The sequence below is a fragment of the Coturnix japonica genome, chromosome 1 (genome assembly GCF_001577835.2).
Source record: "Coturnix japonica isolate 7356 chromosome 1, Coturnix japonica 2.1, whole genome shotgun sequence".
NCBI classification, from domain to species: Eukaryota; Metazoa; Chordata; class Aves; order Galliformes; family Phasianidae; genus Coturnix; species Coturnix japonica.
The window spans coordinates 151,259,678-151,279,820 of record NC_029516.1 but is presented as its reverse complement, the minus strand read 5'-3'; the positions used below and the strand labels follow the sequence as shown (position 1 = coordinate 151,279,820).

Here is a 20,143-nt window from a genome sequence, read left to right as displayed (position 1 = left end):
CAGTACTTACAGCTGACTTGTTTTAGCTTTCCTCAAGCCTTCATAAAGTCCTCTACATACTTGTGACAGTGATCCTAAAATTAACACGTACAAGAGGATGTTAATGTATCTAGTTTCAGCCTTGCATATCATGTTTAGCCTTCTACGCAACACTCACATGGAAGTAATGGACAGGAATCAACTGAAATGATGTGCTACTAAGGGTTTATTTCTGCTTAAAGGAACTGACGCATAAAGTCTTACGTATGCAGCTTTCAGAAGGCTGAAATGTTGGAAGGCAGTAGAGCATCTCTGAAGAGGAAAAGGACAGCAAGTAGAGTTACCTACATCATCATGTAATGTCTCAATAATCAGAAATCAGGATTAGGAAAATGGGAACTGATGTCACCCTTAAAGCTAACACAGAGGATTAGTACTGCAGTGGCAGGCATCCTGGTGCATTCTAAGAACTACACGGAATGGCACCACATACTTCCTCTGACCCACACAGTAGATTTAGGATACGGTAATAAGTTTTGATCTCCTTGTGAAAGCAGCATCTTCCAATGACCATCAGCAACCACAAAAATCCCTTCCGGAGAGTTTGTGAGAACTTGTTGAGCTGGTCAGAAATCCTGCGCATCTGTCTTTAACCACCTCAAACAATAACGTGCTCTTAAATAAAACTTAACATCAAAGCATTATGTGCTGTAAAGAACAAAATGAATTGAGTTTAATGGTGGCTTTGCTGGTATTGTCGAAATATGCCTAGGTGGGAGTTACATTTATTTTAAGACGTCCAGCGTGGTTGCCTTAATGCTGTCTGAAAACAACCAAAACCACATGGCACCTACCAGCACGTAACAGCTTTACTTAAATACTATTCTGGATAATGGGTAGGTCTGCTCCACTCTTCCAAAACTGAAACTCATCTTAGAACGAAATAAAGTTTGTATTTCACTACTGCAGTCTCAGATTTCATACGGTCGTCCTCTTTTCCTCTTGACTGACTTCAAAATGCTTCTAAGAAATATATTATTTTTTACTCCAAAAAAAAAACCCATCAAGGTTGCTTAACTTTTATCCTAGCGACTAACCTTAACACTGACACTTCATTTCATTTCAAAACATGAAGTATTCATGACTCATTCCAATTTACATATATTTTCTTATTTTATTATAAAAATGGCAATTTTCCTTTGCAGAGGCATATATAACATTGTCTCTCTTATTATGTCAAGTAACACTTAATAGCCCTTAGCTGCAACTTGGGACTGTTATAAGATGTGCTTAAGATGAGTCATCTTCATTCATTTATCCTGCAATAGGAAGAATTCCTGAATGAGTGATCTGCAGTAATTCAACTCTACAAAGAGAGCCCATTCATATACTTCAAACCTGGTTATCTGAATCACTAATGTAGCTGATTAATTCACTTCAACAGAAGGAAATTTTGGCTTAAGAAAAGTTTCCACGGAAGTCTGAATACTTCCAGTATGTCAGAACGGTATCTAAAAGAACTCTACTGAAAATAAGCATTTTGGTCTAACGCGTAGATACGCAGCCAGATATCTTCCTGTCTGTCTAGCAAGAAAATCATGGTGTCTTTGGAAAGCAAAAGACTGACAAATGATTTAAATTGAAGTTGTGTTAAAAGAGTGGGCAGAAGTCAGTGCTATCAGACCAACCGCTATGCAGTCAAACAAAATGTTATAAAATCAGAAATTGCCCGTTGGTACTGAGAGGTGTTCATCTGAAGCTGTAGTTAAGTCAAAATATATGCAACACAAAACCAGATGAAACCTAAGCAGCCAACTACAGAAGTATAAAACAACGGTGCTTGTTATTTTACAGAAATATGCATGCAATACATCAAGAAAGAAATACACAAAGTCATCAAAATTCTGTCAAAATAAAGGGATGGAATTAATCAAGGAGAATGCGTCTCTCAACAAGCACTGCACTTTTTCCAAACTTACAGATTTCAAACTAAGAAATACACACAATGGCCTTTTCATACCATCTTAACTGACACGGAAGAGGCACGTGTTAAGCAGATACTTCTCACTTTCAGCTCCAGATCATTTAAAGCTTTAAAGATCATCTGAGTGAGTTATACAGCAGGCAGGCAGCAAGCATAGGGACCTCAGTATAAGAGCAATGTTTTCTTCAGAAGTTAGGCCACAGAAAAAACACAGTGTGCTTCTCCATTAATTGGTACTTCCTACATTTTCTTCACTGATTTAAAGATTATTCTAAAATATTCACTGTGTACATAAGTCCCCTTTCTTCTGGAAAGTCAAGTCAATGACTCCTCTTGTTCCCAAGCTGAGAGATGGACAGAGTATCCAAGATATCCAAGGTACTCCTCAGAAATAAAAGAATTATGACAAGAGCACCTCAATCTTTTTCCAACAGAACAAGAATGCGATGCAAGCAACACAGTTAACATTATGGTTAGATTTATAAACAATCCGTATCGACTTCAGCAGACATTGCCACCTCAAAGGAAAAATGACCAGCAAAGCACAAAGTGGATTTAGAATCACTGAAGGAATGATTTAAGCAAACTGTGCAAACTACTGCATATGTGCATCTGCACTTCTATGCGGGATCCACCCAGAAGCAGCTCATTACCTCTCAAGTTCCATTCTTTCATTTTCACAATATATTTATAGTTGCAGTTTAAGCATAAGCCAATGAAAACTGCTTTGCCAGAATCTGAAACCATCTGTTATCATTTTAATCACTGATCAGTGCTCAACACCCCAAATAGTTATTATCCTTTGCAATCTCAAATTATTTCTCCTACTCCCTACTTATCTTTTAGTAAGATTTTACTCCAAAGAGATCCTAACTGCATCTTTTGTAAGGTAATTTTCTGCTAAATGTAGTTTAGAATACAGACTTAAAAAGCAGTGCTTGAAAATACTAAGTAAATGAAGTTCCCAGAGCCAGCTCATTTTAGAAAGTAAACTTATAAACTAAGAGATTTCTTCATATTGTCTTGATACCGGAATGTTTTTAATGAAGTATTAAGTGAATGTATTGGAAAAAAAGCCCTTTGCCCATTCTAATTCTTTCTTCGGGTAGATGCTGAGACATCAACATTAATTACAACCATGTGCAACGTTGTACATAATTACAATTTTCCTGTGAGCAATGTGCTGTATCTTTGGAAAGTAATAGGCAGATACACTTTTCTAACATATGTAGCATAGCCTCTTTTTTACACGGTATACAACACAGAAAAAGCAGAAAATGCTATTTTCTTTTATTGAGCTTTAAGTCAATATGGTCAGGCAAGAATATAAAGACTGGCAAATATTTACAGAAAAGCAGATTGGAAAGCAGTATTAAGGAACATTACGATGACTAAATCAACTTCCCACTAATAGCTTCTCCACTAAATTTCTGACATCTTTGTTTCTCCCTACTTTTTTCTTAAATAAGCATCTCTTCAAAGCATACTCATTATCTATTTCCACATCTTTAGCTTTGAATTGACCTAATAACAGAGTGCATACAGTGAAGAAAATAAAAACAAGGAAGTAACTTGAGGTTTCCTTCTTTAGTGTCAATGCAATAGACTCCTGTGGCTATAACCCATTTTGAACACTGGGCATCCATTTTGTGGCAAAGGAAAGCAGACTACACTTGAGAATCTGTGGCAGAATAAGGCCCATCGATACCACATCAATCCCCACAGCGTTTACTACATAAAATCACTCACTTTACAAAGATCTACATACAGTAAACAAGGCAGATATTCCTCATTAGTTGCAACACATACCATAAAATAGAATAGAATATCACAGAATATCCTGAACTGGAAGGGAAACATAAGGATGACTGAGTCCAACTCCTGGCTTCACCCAGGACCTCCCAGAAGTCAAACTATCAATTAAAACAATACAGTATCACTTGCCCAGGGAGTTTCTTCTTCAAGCCAGAAAGACCCAAGAAGTAATAAAGGCAAAAAAATCTATTGACATTATAGTCGTAACACAGAAATGTCAAGAGCGGCAAGAATAAACTAGAAAAGGTGCATTCAAGTGAATGTGCCCAGCTGCTCCCGCTCTAAGAGTAGTGAACATATAGACACAAAAATCTAAGCTATGATCTCTGTTTCAACACCACCTACATACATGCCATGCTATTTTCATGCCCTGGGAAGGGGAAGGACAAGGAAAATGACTATTCAACAAGTTGTGTGCAAAAGCTGCAGGACTCTTCAGGAAAGTTGTAAAGATCATATCTGAGCTTGTTCCTGGTACTCAGTAAGAATAATTGTTAGCTAATAACCACTCACTCCCATCTTCATATTTAAAGTGTGAAGAAATAAGAAGTTGAATCAAATCACAATAGCAAGTTGTCTATTTAGAATGTAAAAGGATCAAGAAGGACAAAAGCAGTATCACAATAGGTAAGAACTCTATTTGTAAAGATACAATATCAGTATTTTTGCAGTTCATCACACACACTTCCTACTTTCAAAATGACCCTGTGAGGAAATTAAACCCACGGAAACACGAAGTATGCTTCTCAGCATTTTGTACAACAAAGGCAAAATATAATACCCTATTTGCTATTGTTGGATTTTTTTTTTAATCTTAAATTGCAAGACAAAATTAATTTGTTCCCCTCGGAAATTGCTAAGTAACTATTATACAGATACGTTGCAAATAAGAGTCTACAGAAACGTGAGCTGCAATACTGACTGATTTGTGGCTGAAGTGAAGTAACAAGACCGTCCAACTAGCACACTCTTGAAAAATGGCACTAATGAACATGCAGACTTTAAGAATTGTTGATGTAAACTTAATTACAGTCCAAGGTCTCCTTTTAATCAGTTATCTTGTAGCCCAAGGACCTGTCTCTGACACTGGAAACAGACTTTTTAATCTCAGACCGGAGTGAGAGAAAAGGAGGTGAAAGCCTCTTGCTTCAGCTTCTCAGGGCTGTATCTATTGGTGCTGGGCCAACACACAGAAAACAGAAGGTAGGATTCATTGTCCCAGCAGATAACAAACAACAAAAAAGTGACCTTGTATCTGAATCTGTGGATACTCTCATATAACAAAGTGAACTGGTATTCTAAACAACAGCAGTATCTGAGCGCTTGTTTCTTGCAGCTGTAGATTAACTTAACTCATAGCTAGTTTAATTCAGAACAGAAAACATCTAAAATGACTCCTGTGTATTCTTGGATGAAGCGTTTGTACTTCATAGTGTGATCAAGCTAGAACTCATGGAGGACACTGGCAAGAAAACTTCCAGGAGGATGACTGACAGCTACTGCTAGCATAAGCAGAACAATGACCATATGATAGCAAACAATAAAAACAAACAAACACAACATCCCTCACAGCAAATTAACACCTATAACCATTAAATTGGGGTCTGTTTAATACATGAGCTTAATGAAGTTGCTACGATAGTACTTGCCTGTTATGTCTGCAGACTGAAAATGCCGTTATTTAATTTCATCTAATACAACAGAAAAGTGAACTTCATAGCACTGAACACAAAATCTTTTAGACTGGTAAATAAAGCTTGTACTTAAAATAATTTCTTATAGTCCTTTACCTTCAATACCAGAAACTGCCTTTTATTTATCTTGATGCAGAATGTGGAAATATTATATACATATAAATATATATGTTTTACCTGTAATGCACTGAAACTGTCCATCTTCTCTTCTTATTGTAAATGCTTCCCCTGGATTAACTTGCACAAGAATAACCTTAAAAATAAAAGAGTGTTCACAACCATTACACAGGAATATGTTACAAAAATATATTATTTTCCTCTTTACATTATCTGCTGCCTTTATCCCACAGAGAAAAGAGATTATATCAAGAGCAAGTACAGATTTTTTTAAACAAACTTTTTCAAAGAACCAAGCAGAAAACAGCAACTACGGTACTGTTCAGTATAATCAAAACATTATTTCTACAGCTTAAATTATTTAAACAAATTACATTTTCTTCCACATTAATCAAAGTGCTACAGAAAGTTTCAGAGGAAGCCCAGGACTCCCAGTGCTTGTATTTTAAATATTACCACTTGGCAAACAGTTTTCAGCATAAGAGAAACATCCTGTAATTTCCTTTCTTTCACGATCCAAGCACATTCGTACACTCATTAATGAGAGCATTAGAACTAATAAGTAGTAAGCATAGCAGGTACACCATATGGAACAGAATGTGTAGTTTTATTTGCAGAAAGCTGTTAAACTTCTTTCTTTCCTTTCTTTTATTGTGTGTGTGTTTGCTGTTTTTTGTTTGTTTTTAGACCACACAATGTAGAACACATAGAAAAGCATAGGCAGCTGAGAAACTAAAGAAAACAGACACAAACCAAAGTAAAAGTCCATCACCATTTTAGACTTCAGAATTCTCCTTTGAAACGTGACTTTGAGATAGTAAGTTTGTAGCTATGAAGAATCCAAATAAAATTAGAGCACAGGAAAATAAAGAACAGGTACATTTCATAGAATCACAGAGTCCTTAGAGTTGGAAGGGACCTCTGAAGGCCATCAAGTCCAACTCCCCTGCAGTGAACAGGGGCACCACAGCTACATCAGGTTGCCCAGGGCCTGATACAGCCTCACAATGAAAGTCTCCGAGGATGGGGCACCAACCACATCACCAGCTTCCCTTCTAGACACCTCTTCAGTCTGGCTTGCATGCAACTTCAAAAATTTTGGCCACAAAATTTACATTGTAAAGTTGCTAAAGAAAGAATGATTGGGCTTGTTGCTGCTTCTTTAATAGAAATAGAAAGCTTCAGTACATAAGCAGGAGGGGGACTGACTGTTTACACAGGCAAAAAGTGATAGGACGAGTAGGAATAGCTTTAAACCAAAAGAGGGGAGATTAGGATTAGATGTTAGGAAGAAATTATTTACTTAGAGGGTGGTGAGGCCCTGGCACAGCTGCTCAGAGAAGCTGTAGGTGCCCCATCCCCGGAGGAACTCAAGGCCAGGTTGGATGGGGCCCTGGCAGCCTGAGCTGCTGGCACTGCCCATGGCATAGGGGTTTGAACTAAATGATTTTTAAGGTCTCCCCCAATCTAAGCCATTTTATGATTGTATGATTTACATTTTAGGTATTACATATTGGTGATTTTCCCTATTATCTAATGTATCCAAATATCAAATTCAATATAAGACAGCACTTCTGACATTCCCTGGACTTAGAAGCAAAATTAGAAGTGAGCTTCAAACAAAGCTTGTATGTCCTCAGAATACATTGTATCACCAGAGTTTGTTGCAAGTGCTTATAGTTAGCATTTAGCAACTGGATACCACCTTCATACCATGACAGAGAGAACCAAGTGCGAAAGACTTGCTACAATTTCTTTTCCAGGCTCCCCAAGCAGATGTAACTTCTTGCAAGATGTGAATTTATTTCACTTACTTTCCACTCTCTGCTATAATGTAAGGTTCTAGCTTAAAATATAGACTGGAGTAGAAGTACTTAAAAGCTTGCCATCTGTGTGGGCTGGAAAGGTTTCAGAATTGCACAAATGTTTTGGATTTAGTATGTCTTGACTTCTGGGAGGAGTCAGTCTGGCAATCAGTACAAGTTTCAGCTCCATGTGTTGGGTCTCCACAGAAAAGAATCACAGAATCACTAAGGTTGAAAAAACTTCCAAGATCATCTAGTCCAGCTGTCAACACATCACCATGAACTACGTGAAGAAGCTGTAAAGCTCACAAGTTTTAAGCCAACAGGTGAAACAACTAATTCCCTTGATTATTTTCTAGTAAGATGGAATGAGGGATAAATGGTATTACACCATTGCTCTCATTTCTTTAGTGCCAGTGCCTGGTTCCTGGCAGCCTGGTAATGATGTTGCTTTGGGAACCTGATGCTCCTCCTCCTCCAGACCTTGGCTGCAGGATATCTGGACAGGTGGCTCCAGCTCAAAAAGCTAAGCACAGAAATGGGCACACTGGCACAACTGCGACAAGTGGGCCACATACCTCTTGATTTTCTTCTGTGGTGTTTTCTCTTGCATGAAAATCTTTGTGGCTTGTTGCATGGTGTCTCTTAGAAGATAAAGGCTCAACACCTGGGCATGATTCAATGGGAAAGAGCACTGCTGGCACTGGCTGTGCCACGTGGCAATGGGTCTACTGATGGTGTCCATACTGCTTTGACACTCCAGCTTCCAAAAGGCTTTCCCAGCTCTGACAGCTTATGAATACCAATAGGCTGGGAAGACCGGCTGACTTAATGCACTTTAATTAGATGCTCAGGAATAGGAAATAGAGGTGGTTTGCTTTTTTTTTATTTATTTTTTTTCTATGGACCATTAGTCTGTTTGATGTGTGATTCTGTACTTAACTGAATGGCTCCCACTTCCAGCCTTGCTTTTATGTTGTACGTTCTCATTTATATTTTTTTACATCCATTTCAATACAAGCTACACTTGTTGCTAAGTGTGCCAAAGAGACTGAATCAGGGCTGAAGTCACTTCAAGAATTGCTGGTTTCAAAAGCCATTGTGCTGGGGGGTAAAGTGTATCAATATGACCAACCCCGGTTCTCTGCATTAATGCTGTTCACAGCATGGGAGTCATCACTGCTTTAAGGACAGTTTTGACACCCTCATCTCCCGAGAATTTACAACTTGCAAGAAGAAAAATTAAAGCCATGCACATTTACAAGGAGATTAGTACCTTCCTGGTCAGAGGAGATATAAGGAGAGACAATAATTCCTAGGGATTCACTCTTATTTCATAAGAATCTGATGCATGCTATCAAAGATGCAGGAAAATCTAAAGGAAAATGTAATATCTGTATTTCATAGCATCATGTCTTAGGCAAATAAAATCCACAGGTTGCCAGTACTTAAAACTCTTCAATTCCAGCAGTTTTGTTGAGGCCTGCTCATCTCATTGCCCAGCAAGACCATTTCCTCAACCCACTGATGTTATGAGAACGGAGGCCCTCATCTTTCACATAAATACTCTAGATCTCAGCCTCCTCCATCTGTAGGGCAAAATATTCATGTTGGTTGTGATTAAATAACAAGCTTCAGCAAATTCTGGTGGTTCAGCCCTTTCTTCCATGCCTCATTCTTTTGGTGACAAATCCTGTTGCTTTACTCTGCTATCCAAAAGGCTAAAATTGCTACCCAAATCTAAAATTCTGCTATTCAAAGGCTAATGTGCATAATTCTACTCACATTTCTGCTAACTGCTCTTCTAAAATAACTGCAATAATTTGATACAAAAATCATTTATGATGTGCCAGCCTCAGTGGGAGGCACGTTCAACACAGTTTTCAAATGCCATTTCTCTTACTAGATCAACAAAACACTAATTAAAAACTTCACAAGTTTAACAAAATAACATGAGTTTAAGACACTGAGTCCTTGATACGTGCTCTATAATCCTATAAATGCATTCAAAACGCCACCTACTATTTAAAAAAACACTAATAAATGTAAAAATGCAATTTGCTCAGTGCAAACACAACTTTGAGTCAACCTATTTTGGTCTCAAGTTCAGAATACGTTAACACATGACTACTAAGAAATGGAGTATTAGGTCAACAACCAATTCTTTTTTATCATTTTCACTGGGACCATAAATTGCTTCCTTTAAACAGCTATTTAATAATGATTCACATGACCTCAGTAGAGTTCCCAATGAAAAGCAGGACAGAGTATCTATCCAGAGGAGATTAGCATACAAGTTGAAAATACAAGAGGGGAGCTATACATTTATCCCCGCAGCAATTATTACTTAAATAAAACAAAATGGCCATCTCACATGGCTGAAGCTTTAAATACCTGTAACATCAGTTGCCAAAAAGTATTACAGAGTTTAACAGTGTTATTTCTTACTTTTTAATGGTACTTAACTCATTCTACAAAGGACATTAAAACAAATGAACAACACACTAAGCTTTTCAGTGGTTTAATTAAATTGGTATGGATTACAGAAGTTTCTTAGTACAATGTTAAAAGCCAACTTTATCCTAAAAAGAAACACAGAAAGATACTGCAAAAGGGAACAGTATTTATTAAAACCACTTTATTTTTTCTATTTTTTTAAAGCATGAAATCCTTATTCTCCTGAAATTTAAAGCACCTGTTTTGCTGCCCATCCACTGTCAGTCTAAGACACATACCCTGGATTGGCATAGACCAGATTTCTAATAAAACTCAACTGTATCACACATTAGAGAGCTCAGTGAGGTTTGCCTGAAATCATTGCTCAAACTCAGGCAGCTGATCAAGCCAAGTAAGGGCATAAGAAATGTCCTCACAGTCTTAGTCGGTGGCCCCGGTCAGCAGCCTATTGTAGTGCAGTACTTTACCTCCAATACATCAATTGTAGATGCTATATTTAGGGAGAGCAACAGAGCTTGGGCAGTTTCTGCAGTCCATCTTGCTCACTGTCTATAAGTTTGCCTGAACTCTTAGGATTTGCTTACACCATCTGCCTCCACAACCTCTACAGCAGTGAGTTCCTGACATTCACCTTTAAGCCATCTTAAAAACGAGTGTCCTACTATCTAAGTGCCTCTAGCTCCTCTACTACAGGATTTGATGAATAGTTTTGTGTAATTTCACCTAACACCTTAATTATTTTTTTAACTTAGCAATATCCTGTCCTTTTATGCTCAGTTTCCAAACACTGCAGGGTCCCAGCATTTTCATTCTCTAAGACGGCCGCTTCATTCCCTTGGCCACAATGGTGGTACCTAAAACTTGATCTGCATTAGCAAAGTGAGCAGTGCTCAGCAACATTTCTAGGTGCTGCGACAGTCGCCTGCAAAGATGAACTGTTATAGCAGTCCTGATCACACTTGGGGCTGATGCCAGCCAGCACTCTCCCAGATGATACTACAAACTGTTCCAGGCAGTTTGCAGACAGATATTCCTTCTGGAAGAAGAAACAGTTTCCTAGAACAGACTGGGAGAGTGCTGGCTGGCATCAGCCCCAAGTGCGATCTTGCTTCTGAGAACATTCTTGAGCACGCTTATATTACAAATACATAAACACTGCCTGACAGCAGCACTACAGTGCTTTGCCTTTTTGAAGGACTAGTAGTTAAGGGACATCATATTTGCCACTTGTGAAATGTCTCTTTCTCATCCAAATTACAATTTGAGCTGTCTTATTTGACAAATGCACTCCTATAATACAATAATTCGATATTTTTTATATTTATCTACTTAAACCCAAATTAAAATACAATTTTACTGTAGCTCAGGTAGTATGATCAAGCCTTTCAAAGACACACAACACTGAGTTTGACATGCTATCAACAGATATAACAATAATTTAACAACAATTTCATCTGAAGGTTCTCATATATGATTTAGTTTTACCAAGTCAGTGTGAGATGGGATGAGAAAGTATTCAGATCCTTTATCTACAGAATCAAAGGCAGCACAAATGCCAAAAGAACAGAATATCAATGCTTCCTATTTTTATTCAGTAAGCTTTAAACTATTGGCAGGAGAAACTACTGGATTCTTCTGCGGACTGAATTAGAAAGGGATTTGAATGTCTTTTCTTCAAATTTTTACCTTATTTTTAACCCTGATGATATTTGATAAAAATGGCAGAGGGAAAAAAAAAAAAAAAAAAAAAAAAGAGAGAAAGGATATCAACAACAAGAAGTGGAAGAGAGGCTGCAGACAGAGCTGCAGCCACCCAGACTCAGAGCACTGCTCCAAAACAGGGAAAATGTTAAGGTTAAATGTTAATGCTCATCTCCAGAAAGATCTAGAACTAACATCTATCAGCACAAAAGGGAGGCTGCAGAAGCCTAAATGAGCTCCATATTTCTCCCCATCAATATGATCACAGCATTGTTTTCTAAAGGCAGAAGAGTAATGATAGAAAATACTGTCAGTCTTCATAGACATCAAACAACCTCTTAAGCACCTTAGCATGTTCCTCATGGTACATGAATATGCAGGTTAATGTATTTCTTTATTGAAGCCTATTTGGGGACAGAAGGGATTTAAAATATAGAGCTAGCTAATCCTGTTTTGAACATGTTAGCTTGCAGACTAATTAAATTTAGCCAAAAAGCCCATTAATTCCACTGAAATAACAATTAAAACCGACCCTTCGTTCTGTTAGTAAGAGACACGCTTCTACAAGTATCTCTGCTTCTCCTTCCATCCTGCTAAATGCAGTAGCAATGTGTCAGCAGTTTGCCACATTTCCAGACAATTTCAGTTAGCTCACATGAAAGGCAGTGTAAGACTTGTGGAATAACATTATAACACGCAGAGAAGTTTCCCTAGTGCTCTCAGCCACAAGACAAAATGTGAGGAACCAGACGTCTTCACAACAAATGGATGCTCTCTGAGGAGAACATGTCTGTCTTCCACCAGACAGGCAGTAAGGAAGACTGCAGTAGGTGGGCCCTGCCCACAGAAGGGAGTGGAACTGGATGGTCTTTAAGGTTGATTCTAACCCAAACCATTCTATGACGCTAAGTTCTTGGGAGCCTGGTGCTAGACTATAACTGATTCCGGTAAAGCCCCTATGTAAGGTGAAACACTTACAGGGCAAGAAAACAAAAAAAGCTTAGGCTCCATTCACAAGAGCATTACTTCACTGTTTTAGTGCAACATATTTCCAAAGTGGACACCATAAATACTATTAGAAGTCTAAATTATTTCTGCCCATATGAAGGGGGCAAAAAAAAGGCATTCTATTAGAATCACAGAATGTCTTAGGTTGGGAGGAACCCCAAAGATCATCAAGTTCCAACCCCCTGCCACAGGGGTGTCATCAACCTCCACATGTAATGTAGAACAGGCTGCCCAGGTCCCCATCCAACCTGGCCTTGAACACCTTCAGGAATGGGGCATCCACAGCCTCTCTGGGCAGCCTGTGCCAGCACCTCACCACTCTCTCCCTGCAAAGAACTTCCCCTTGACATCTATTAAATAAAACCTGAAATGAGTCAATGAAATCTACAAACTTACCTAGTAAAACTATTTAACAAAGAACAACTCATAGCAAATTTTACAGTTTTCTTCTTTTGCTCACCACCATACGTGTGCAAAGGCAGCTCTGAACAGCACTGTCAAAACAGGCAAGGCTCCCTTTTCAAACATACAAGTGCAAGTACATGATAAATTCAGCCAAAATTACACTGCTCTAAGGAAATAAACAATCACTGGCAGAATACTGCCTCACAAATACTCAGCTGCTCCTACCGAACACATACAGGATGAAACAGAACGTATCTGGAAAAAAAACTACATATGCAAAATATTATTAGCAATATATCAGATATCCAGAGGGAATACTTTAAATTTATTGTTTAGATTCTAGAAGCTTAAACTTAGTTTGAAGTAAAAAACAAAATGAAACAACAAAAGAAAACCCACAGAAAAACACCAATACAAATGACTGTATCCAGAATTATACTGACAACACACTGATAAGAGCAAAAAATATCTGAAATTAAGACAGTTCCCTTAGCTTCATCCTAATCCTGCCACATAAAGCTAAGATGATCTACCTCCTTTATCAGATTTTTGTAAGGCTTACAGAGAAGTGTCCAGTTTACCCTTATAACGTAAGGATGATTCTCACTGTTACACATCATGAAGCCACAGTTTCAATTCCCGTATTTCTAAAAAAGACAAGAATGAAACACCATCCTAACTCTTCTGAACTCACACAAACATTGAGATATTCAATTCAGATGTCAAAAAATTGGTTACAGTTTCAGTACCATCTGCTGCATTTTCAAAACAAATGGCATGTTACAAGTTACGTTGCCCAAATATGTGCATTTATGCCTAAAAGCTTTTCTACTTGTGAAAAACTATGCAGTGCCTGTTTAAAATATTGAGTTTTCTGAATATCCACTGCTTTATTTCTAACCAGTAAAGTCTTACCTGAAAAACCAAAGCCATCACTTTAGAGTTACTGGGATACAAGGCAAGCATTTTCTTATTCACATTAGAGAAAAAAATCTATAGATGTCAAACTCTTCACGTCTCTCAAGGATATACCTGCTCTCAAACCCATTCTTCAGTATTAAGGACCAGCAGCCTTTTGGAGGGGAAAATTAAAATGCTGAGTGTTTCAGTCCACACTGAGACTAAAGAAACCAGAGTAAAATTTCACTAAATACTTTGTCTCAGTGCTGTCCATCGCCTCAAAGACAAGAAAACCAAAGGAACCCAACTGAATATCAGGGCAAAGAAATCTCTGTAGTCCTTTCTCCAACCCCCCACTTCTCACTGAAGACGAGAGGAGCTGAGTTAGCTGGCATTTTTGTCTAAAAGGAGTTAGGGATGCTTTGTGAACTTACTTATTTTTCCAGAACGGGTGAAATTTGGGACAAGTTTTCAAACCAAGCTAAAAGCCTCTGGATATATCTAGCATGAATGCTAACAGATCTGCTGTTAAATATATCACAGGAAAAAAAAAATCCAATCCTTCAGCACCAAAACTGACTGATATTCTGGAATACAAACCAAAATACTGAAATATGTGAGAATGCAAGGAGAAAGTGGGGAAAAAGCTGGGATATAATGAACTAATTTCATTCGCTGCAAACACCACATAAAATAGGAATAACTAAGAGTAGGCTACATATGTTATATTAAAAGTACAGTTATAGTATATTTCAATGAAATGTGTAGGAAGAATCTTCCTGTACAACACAAAGGGTTACAAACTGAAGCATAATTGTACTGCTGTAAAGCAGAGTTCTGGTTTCCTCTTGTGCTGTTTTGGAGGACTGCATCTTTAGAGGATCTTCTCCCTCCCTCATATCAACTTAAGTCTGGAAAACTAAACAGATAAAATGTCTCAAATTGTTTCCTTCCTGGACGTTGAGACTGTAACTTAAAATGCACCAATCACACTCCATTTCTGTATTAGCAGAAATAATGCTCTTTTTTAAAGGGGGGTTATTAGGGAACTTACAAGAGCTTCAAGGCTGATTTTTTTTTTTTTATTCCTTTTTTTTTTTTTTTATCCCTATTTAGCATTATGTGGATACAGCTGCTACTTCAGTAGCAAATGATTGTCGGTATATATCTGAAATAACAGAGAGATGGCAATGAAATCATGTAATTAAACATGCTCGTAAGGTACAGAAATGGAAAAAAAAGAAAAAGCAGTGGTTAACTAAAAATACTGCAACTGAAATTAGCTCCATAGTACTGATGAGAAGTATTTTCAGCCATGAGGACACCATTTGATTCGTCTGTGAACATTTCACAAATGTAGGAAAAAAACTGTTGTTAATTCTCTTGGCCACCGTGACTTCAAAACGTTAGAAATCCCCAACTAAATCTGCTTATAGAGTGGTACAGCCAGGTCCGTTGCAAGATGCATGCTGTACCTTTAAAAGCCTGTCTGCAATGAGATTAAAAAAGGGTGCATTTCTGGAAAAGGGTGAATATAACACAATACACAACTTCCAGGCAGAGCCACATTTCTGCTCCGTCATTGGGGTATTCAGAACAATCACAATTTTTTCCACTAATCGCTCCAATCAAGATGTTAATTAGTGGCATGCTTAAATCTAGTATCCTATTTCAAAAGCCTTAGCGCTTTGACTTACTGTTGCTCGCATCCTTTTATTTCTCTCATTCAACTGGTGCTACCACAGTGACAAAGGCTGAAGGAGGATCCAACAGTCACCGCTCCAGATGCTTCAATCTGTTCCATTCACTCAATATGAGGCAATCTTCGGCGATGTGCTGAGCACTGGCACCCCTCAGCAGGGCACCTTAACCTGACCGTCACGCCGGAGCATCTCCCTCTACCTTTCCCTAGAGCTGTGCATCCAAACAGCATGTGGAGGCAGGATGGGAAAGGTAGGATCAATTAACAATATAGTCGGCAATACCTACCTCAAGCCTTCCTTCCTATCAAATTAGCCAACGTACAGTGAGCTTCCTGCTGTACACGAATGTATCATGTCACCATAGCAACTAAATCAACAAATAGCTGCTGCAGCATCTGCTTCTGGATCATCTAACGTCAGTCAACAGAAGGCTCGGGTTTAAGAGAACAAAGCTTCCAAATATATTCCATTTTATAAGTGCGTTTTTAATTTAGCCTCCTGATTCCCAGATAGGATACACTAGGCAGGAATGAGCCAACTTCTGACTGTATCCTTGAATATATGATGCTGCTCATGACTCGTGTGCAAATAAGCCAGTACGGGGGGAGGGGAGGGGAAGAGTAAGGAATACTTTAAAAGAGGATTTAAACAAGAAATTTTCTCATTTTCAGCAAAGAAGTGAGAGGTTGGATGTTAATACACTTGTTCTTAAATGCTCTGTTACTCCACACTGTGCATCTTTATTTGGTATTTTAGGCGGCATGAAAAAGAAAGAGAATGTTTCCCAGTTCTACTTTATAATTTACTATTTACATATATATGCCTGTCTTAAGTAATGCAGTAACCAGAAATACCTTTCATTAGGTATTAATATTCAAGACATTGCAGGCGACGAAGATTGTTTCCCTCTATTAGTCCTCAATGAAGAGTGGAACTGAACTGAAATCATCCAGTATTACTTTCTGACAATTTAACATCTGCTGCCTTTAATCCCAACAATAGCAGGGGTCTGTTGGCATGTTCTCACTTGTAGAAAGACAGCTATGTAGGGGAAAACACTCATCGCTTGCTCCCTGTGAGAATTTACTTCAAATACCACATATGGTATAAGCCTGCGCGCTTATGGTCTAAGTCCTTGGCCCCTAAGCAGACGTGGCAGATAAAAGTGCATCTTAACAACCTGGTACCTGCAATGTGAGAATGTCAGATCACCGACTAGGCATTGCCTGAGCTACAGAAAGATTAAACATTTTTTGGACAGCATTTTCTATACTTTCATATAAAGAGACTCAAGCCTACGGCTCAGTTAAAAGAAAGAATACTTTTCCAATAGCCTAATTTCAAATCACATTCCCCAGGATTCATCAGCACAACATTTTTTACCAAGTAAAAGCTTTCTAGGTCAAGATAACAGCTCTCCATATCCAGCATTATTTTATTACTGAAAGTATTTATGTTTAATTTTAAAAGGGGCTTTTTTTTCCATCTGCATATGGTCTTCTATTACATGGAAAGTTGTAGTTACTTTGTCTCCCCAGAGCATGGTCCAATGAACAGGGAAAAGTAGACGCTGAGCCTGGATGACTCCAGTACAGCTCTGAAGCTGATGTACTGTGATTTGTGGGTTGCTGCCCCATCCACATGGCCCTAAAAGCTACTGATCACAGAACACTGCAGGACTTCAGTGTTGTTATTCATGAGCTGCACAGGAACTGCCAGATGGAACCACAGCTGTGGTCCAGCTAAGGTGATGTCAGTCACAAACGTATTACAACTCGTTTTTCCTAAATATCTTGTCCATATCATTATACTAACAAGGCTAGGGACAACTCTTTTCCAGAATGAGACCTGATAACATTTAGAAAACTGGTTAAATGGAGAAATGCAAACAATCTATGTAATATATGTGACTGACAACGTAAGACTATAAAATAGGAAGGGAAAAAGAAAAGCCAATGAAGTAATATCAGTTATAAAAGATGGATTAAAACTGTGCCTAGGGCCTTTGGCAATCCAAAACAATTTAAGAATTTCATGCTTTTCAAGAACGTAATTTCCAACTACAAACCTGTTTTAATGCCATCTTTCACAAGACTACTCTAACTCCACCTCCCTTTAGATCTTCTCTTTCCCTACTTACGTTGGCTAATAATCAACAGAGTTCTGAAAAATTTGGGATGATTTCTGTGCTAGGCTGTATTAAATTATGGCAGGCTAAGCATACAATGGCTGTGGTATCTATTCAGAAAAGTAAGGCTAGAAGTTTTGTCTTCAATCTTGTCTTGTAGTATCAACTACAGAAAACTGGCTTTTCATCCTCATTTACAAAAGTCTGATAGATACTACTGTTTATACACTCCATTCAAGTACTGGAAGGCCACAATGAGTTCTCCCTGGAGCCTTCTCTTCTCCAAGGTAAACAAGCCCAGTGCCATCAACCCTTCTTCATAGGATAGGTGCTCCAGCCCTCTGATCATCTTAGTCGTCCTCTTCTGGACCCGCTCCAAGAGCTCCATGTCTCTCCTGTATTGGGGACCCCAGGCCTGGATGCAGTACTGCAGATGGGGCCTCACAAGAGATCAGTAGAGGGGGACAATCACCTCCCTCTCCCTGCTGGCCACTCCTTTTTTAATGCAGACCAGAACACAGTTGGCCTTCTGGGCCAACGTGGCTCTAACGTGCTGTCAGCACCACTGCATGCACTATGACCACTGACTATCCTAGAAGTAACTGGGCAAAGGAAGAGGTTGTTATATTAACTACTACTCAGTGGAGCTAACATTTGAAACTATACATTTCTTCGCTGCTTAGTGCAGTACAGGAGGTTGGAAAGATCTGATAATTGGTGATCATTTCTTCTGGCATAGGGAGATTTTGTTTTTAAAGTTCTTAATGTACTCATATGTTTCTTCACTAGGAGAGTGGTTAGGCCCTGGAACAGGCTGCCCAGGGAGGTTGTGGATGTCCCGTCCTTGGAGGTGTTCAAGACCAGGTTGGACGGGGCCCTAGGCAACCTGATCTAGTAAATGTGTATGTTTGGTGGCCCTGCCAGGCAGGGGGGTTGGAACTACATGATCCTTGAGGTCCCTTCCAACCCAGGTCATTCTGTGATTCTGTGTGATTCTGTGATATGTTTCCCCCACACACACACTTCTTCCACATGAAGAGCAGAGCTCTCCTGATATGAAAGATGAGCTGAAAGCTGATCACAGGATGAGAAAAAAAATAGATGGTTTGGAGAGCTGAAACCTTGTTTTGTAAAAATAGAAGGTCTTCTAAGAAGAACCAGTAAAAAGAGAAATGTTAAAACCTGCATCTAATTTCACCGACAAACACATTCAAGATTTGCCAGTGTCTACATACAGCCGTGTCACTACGCTCTGTGTCTCACACTTTATTGCTGAGAAATATTTACTTATTTTAATCTACTTTGTCTGTTTTGTCTCTTCTCTTCTGCACTGCACCATTCTCACAGCCTGGCTATGCAAAGTTTTATTTGTCTCATTTACAGCAAACCCAATCTGTTTCATTAGCATAGAAACAGGCTGTGGTTAGTAGAAAGTGCGCAGAAGATTTGCTACTTAAAGTAATCCCACTGAAATATCTTTAAATCATGAAACAAAAAGTAAGAGTAACAGAAGCATTTCAAAAGATCTATAGAGTGCAACCAACAAACATTTGTGCTGCAAAGTTTTAAGCTAATCTTTGTTTATCAGGAATTAGAAGGAAATTGTTAGGAGCAGTCAATAAACTCTGGAACTTTCTGAAACATCTGGTCCTGGCCAGTGGTTACAAACATTAATCTCTACAAATAAAAAATAGAAGATGTGAACCAGATTATTCTTATTTCACCATGGTTTGCTTTTTGAAGTCCAGTGAACTTGAGTTCTACAATGCTAAGCAAACTGAAGGAAGGACAGAGCTCATACCACGCAGGAAAGTGGTAAGGGCTAAGCTTCCAGCTAATACGGCCAGTCCCCTTGATAGGCACCTTCCATACATCAGCTTTATTTGAACTAATCAGAAGCAGAACCAGGGAATGAACTTTCATTTAAGCTGTATCCAGACAGATTAAAAGGTAGAAGACTGGCAGACTAACTTTGGAAAAGGAATTTAACAGAGATTCCCATCTGGAGTAAAAGGGACAAACAATTAACACTTCTGTTGCTCAAGAAACTACTAACACTTGGGTAGATGTTCAAGCACTTAGAGAATCAAAAAGTTCATGGGTGTTAATAATCTCTGCACTTAGGCTGCAAGCTATACCAGAAGTTGCCACATAAAATATTCTATGTCAAATACGTGTTATTTGGTGTTCCACTTGGCAAAAAAGCTACTTTGGATGACTGCCTACACCCCTAGACTTAATCAAGCTGTGAAGATCTAAATACTGTGATGATCTTAATAAGCACTCATTTGAAACAAGCTAAGCTGACATGCCACAGTCACAGCATTGCTAGTAGTTTACCTCCGTAAAATGTCTAACAGTACATTAAACGAGAACCCTACAAACATCTGTCAATGGCTTACAGGCTGGTTCAGCCTGGTTCCATGACTAGGGGGGCAGAGGGATTT

General features: G+C 38.6%; 1 protein-coding gene across 6 annotated transcripts in view; it reads right to left on the bottom strand.

Moving 5' to 3' along the window:
- Window positions 1-20,143, bottom strand: part of FNDC3A (fibronectin type III domain containing 3A) — a 99,206-nt gene that overhangs the window by 52,887 nt on the left and 26,176 nt on the right. For 3 of the 6 annotated variants that reach the window (XM_015851815.1, XM_015851816.2, XM_015851817.2), the window contains exon 3: window positions 5,650-5,725. The exons of 1 other annotated variant lie outside the window; for it this stretch is intronic. In XM_015851815.1, the coding sequence (XP_015707301.1) occupies window positions 5,650-5,725 (76 nt within the window). Of the gene's footprint in view, window positions 1-5,649; window positions 5,726-15,562; window positions 15,785-15,854; window positions 15,875-20,143 lie in introns of those variants that run through there. 2 more of the 6 variants (XM_032442101.1, XM_015851819.2) reach the window with 2 other exon arrangements.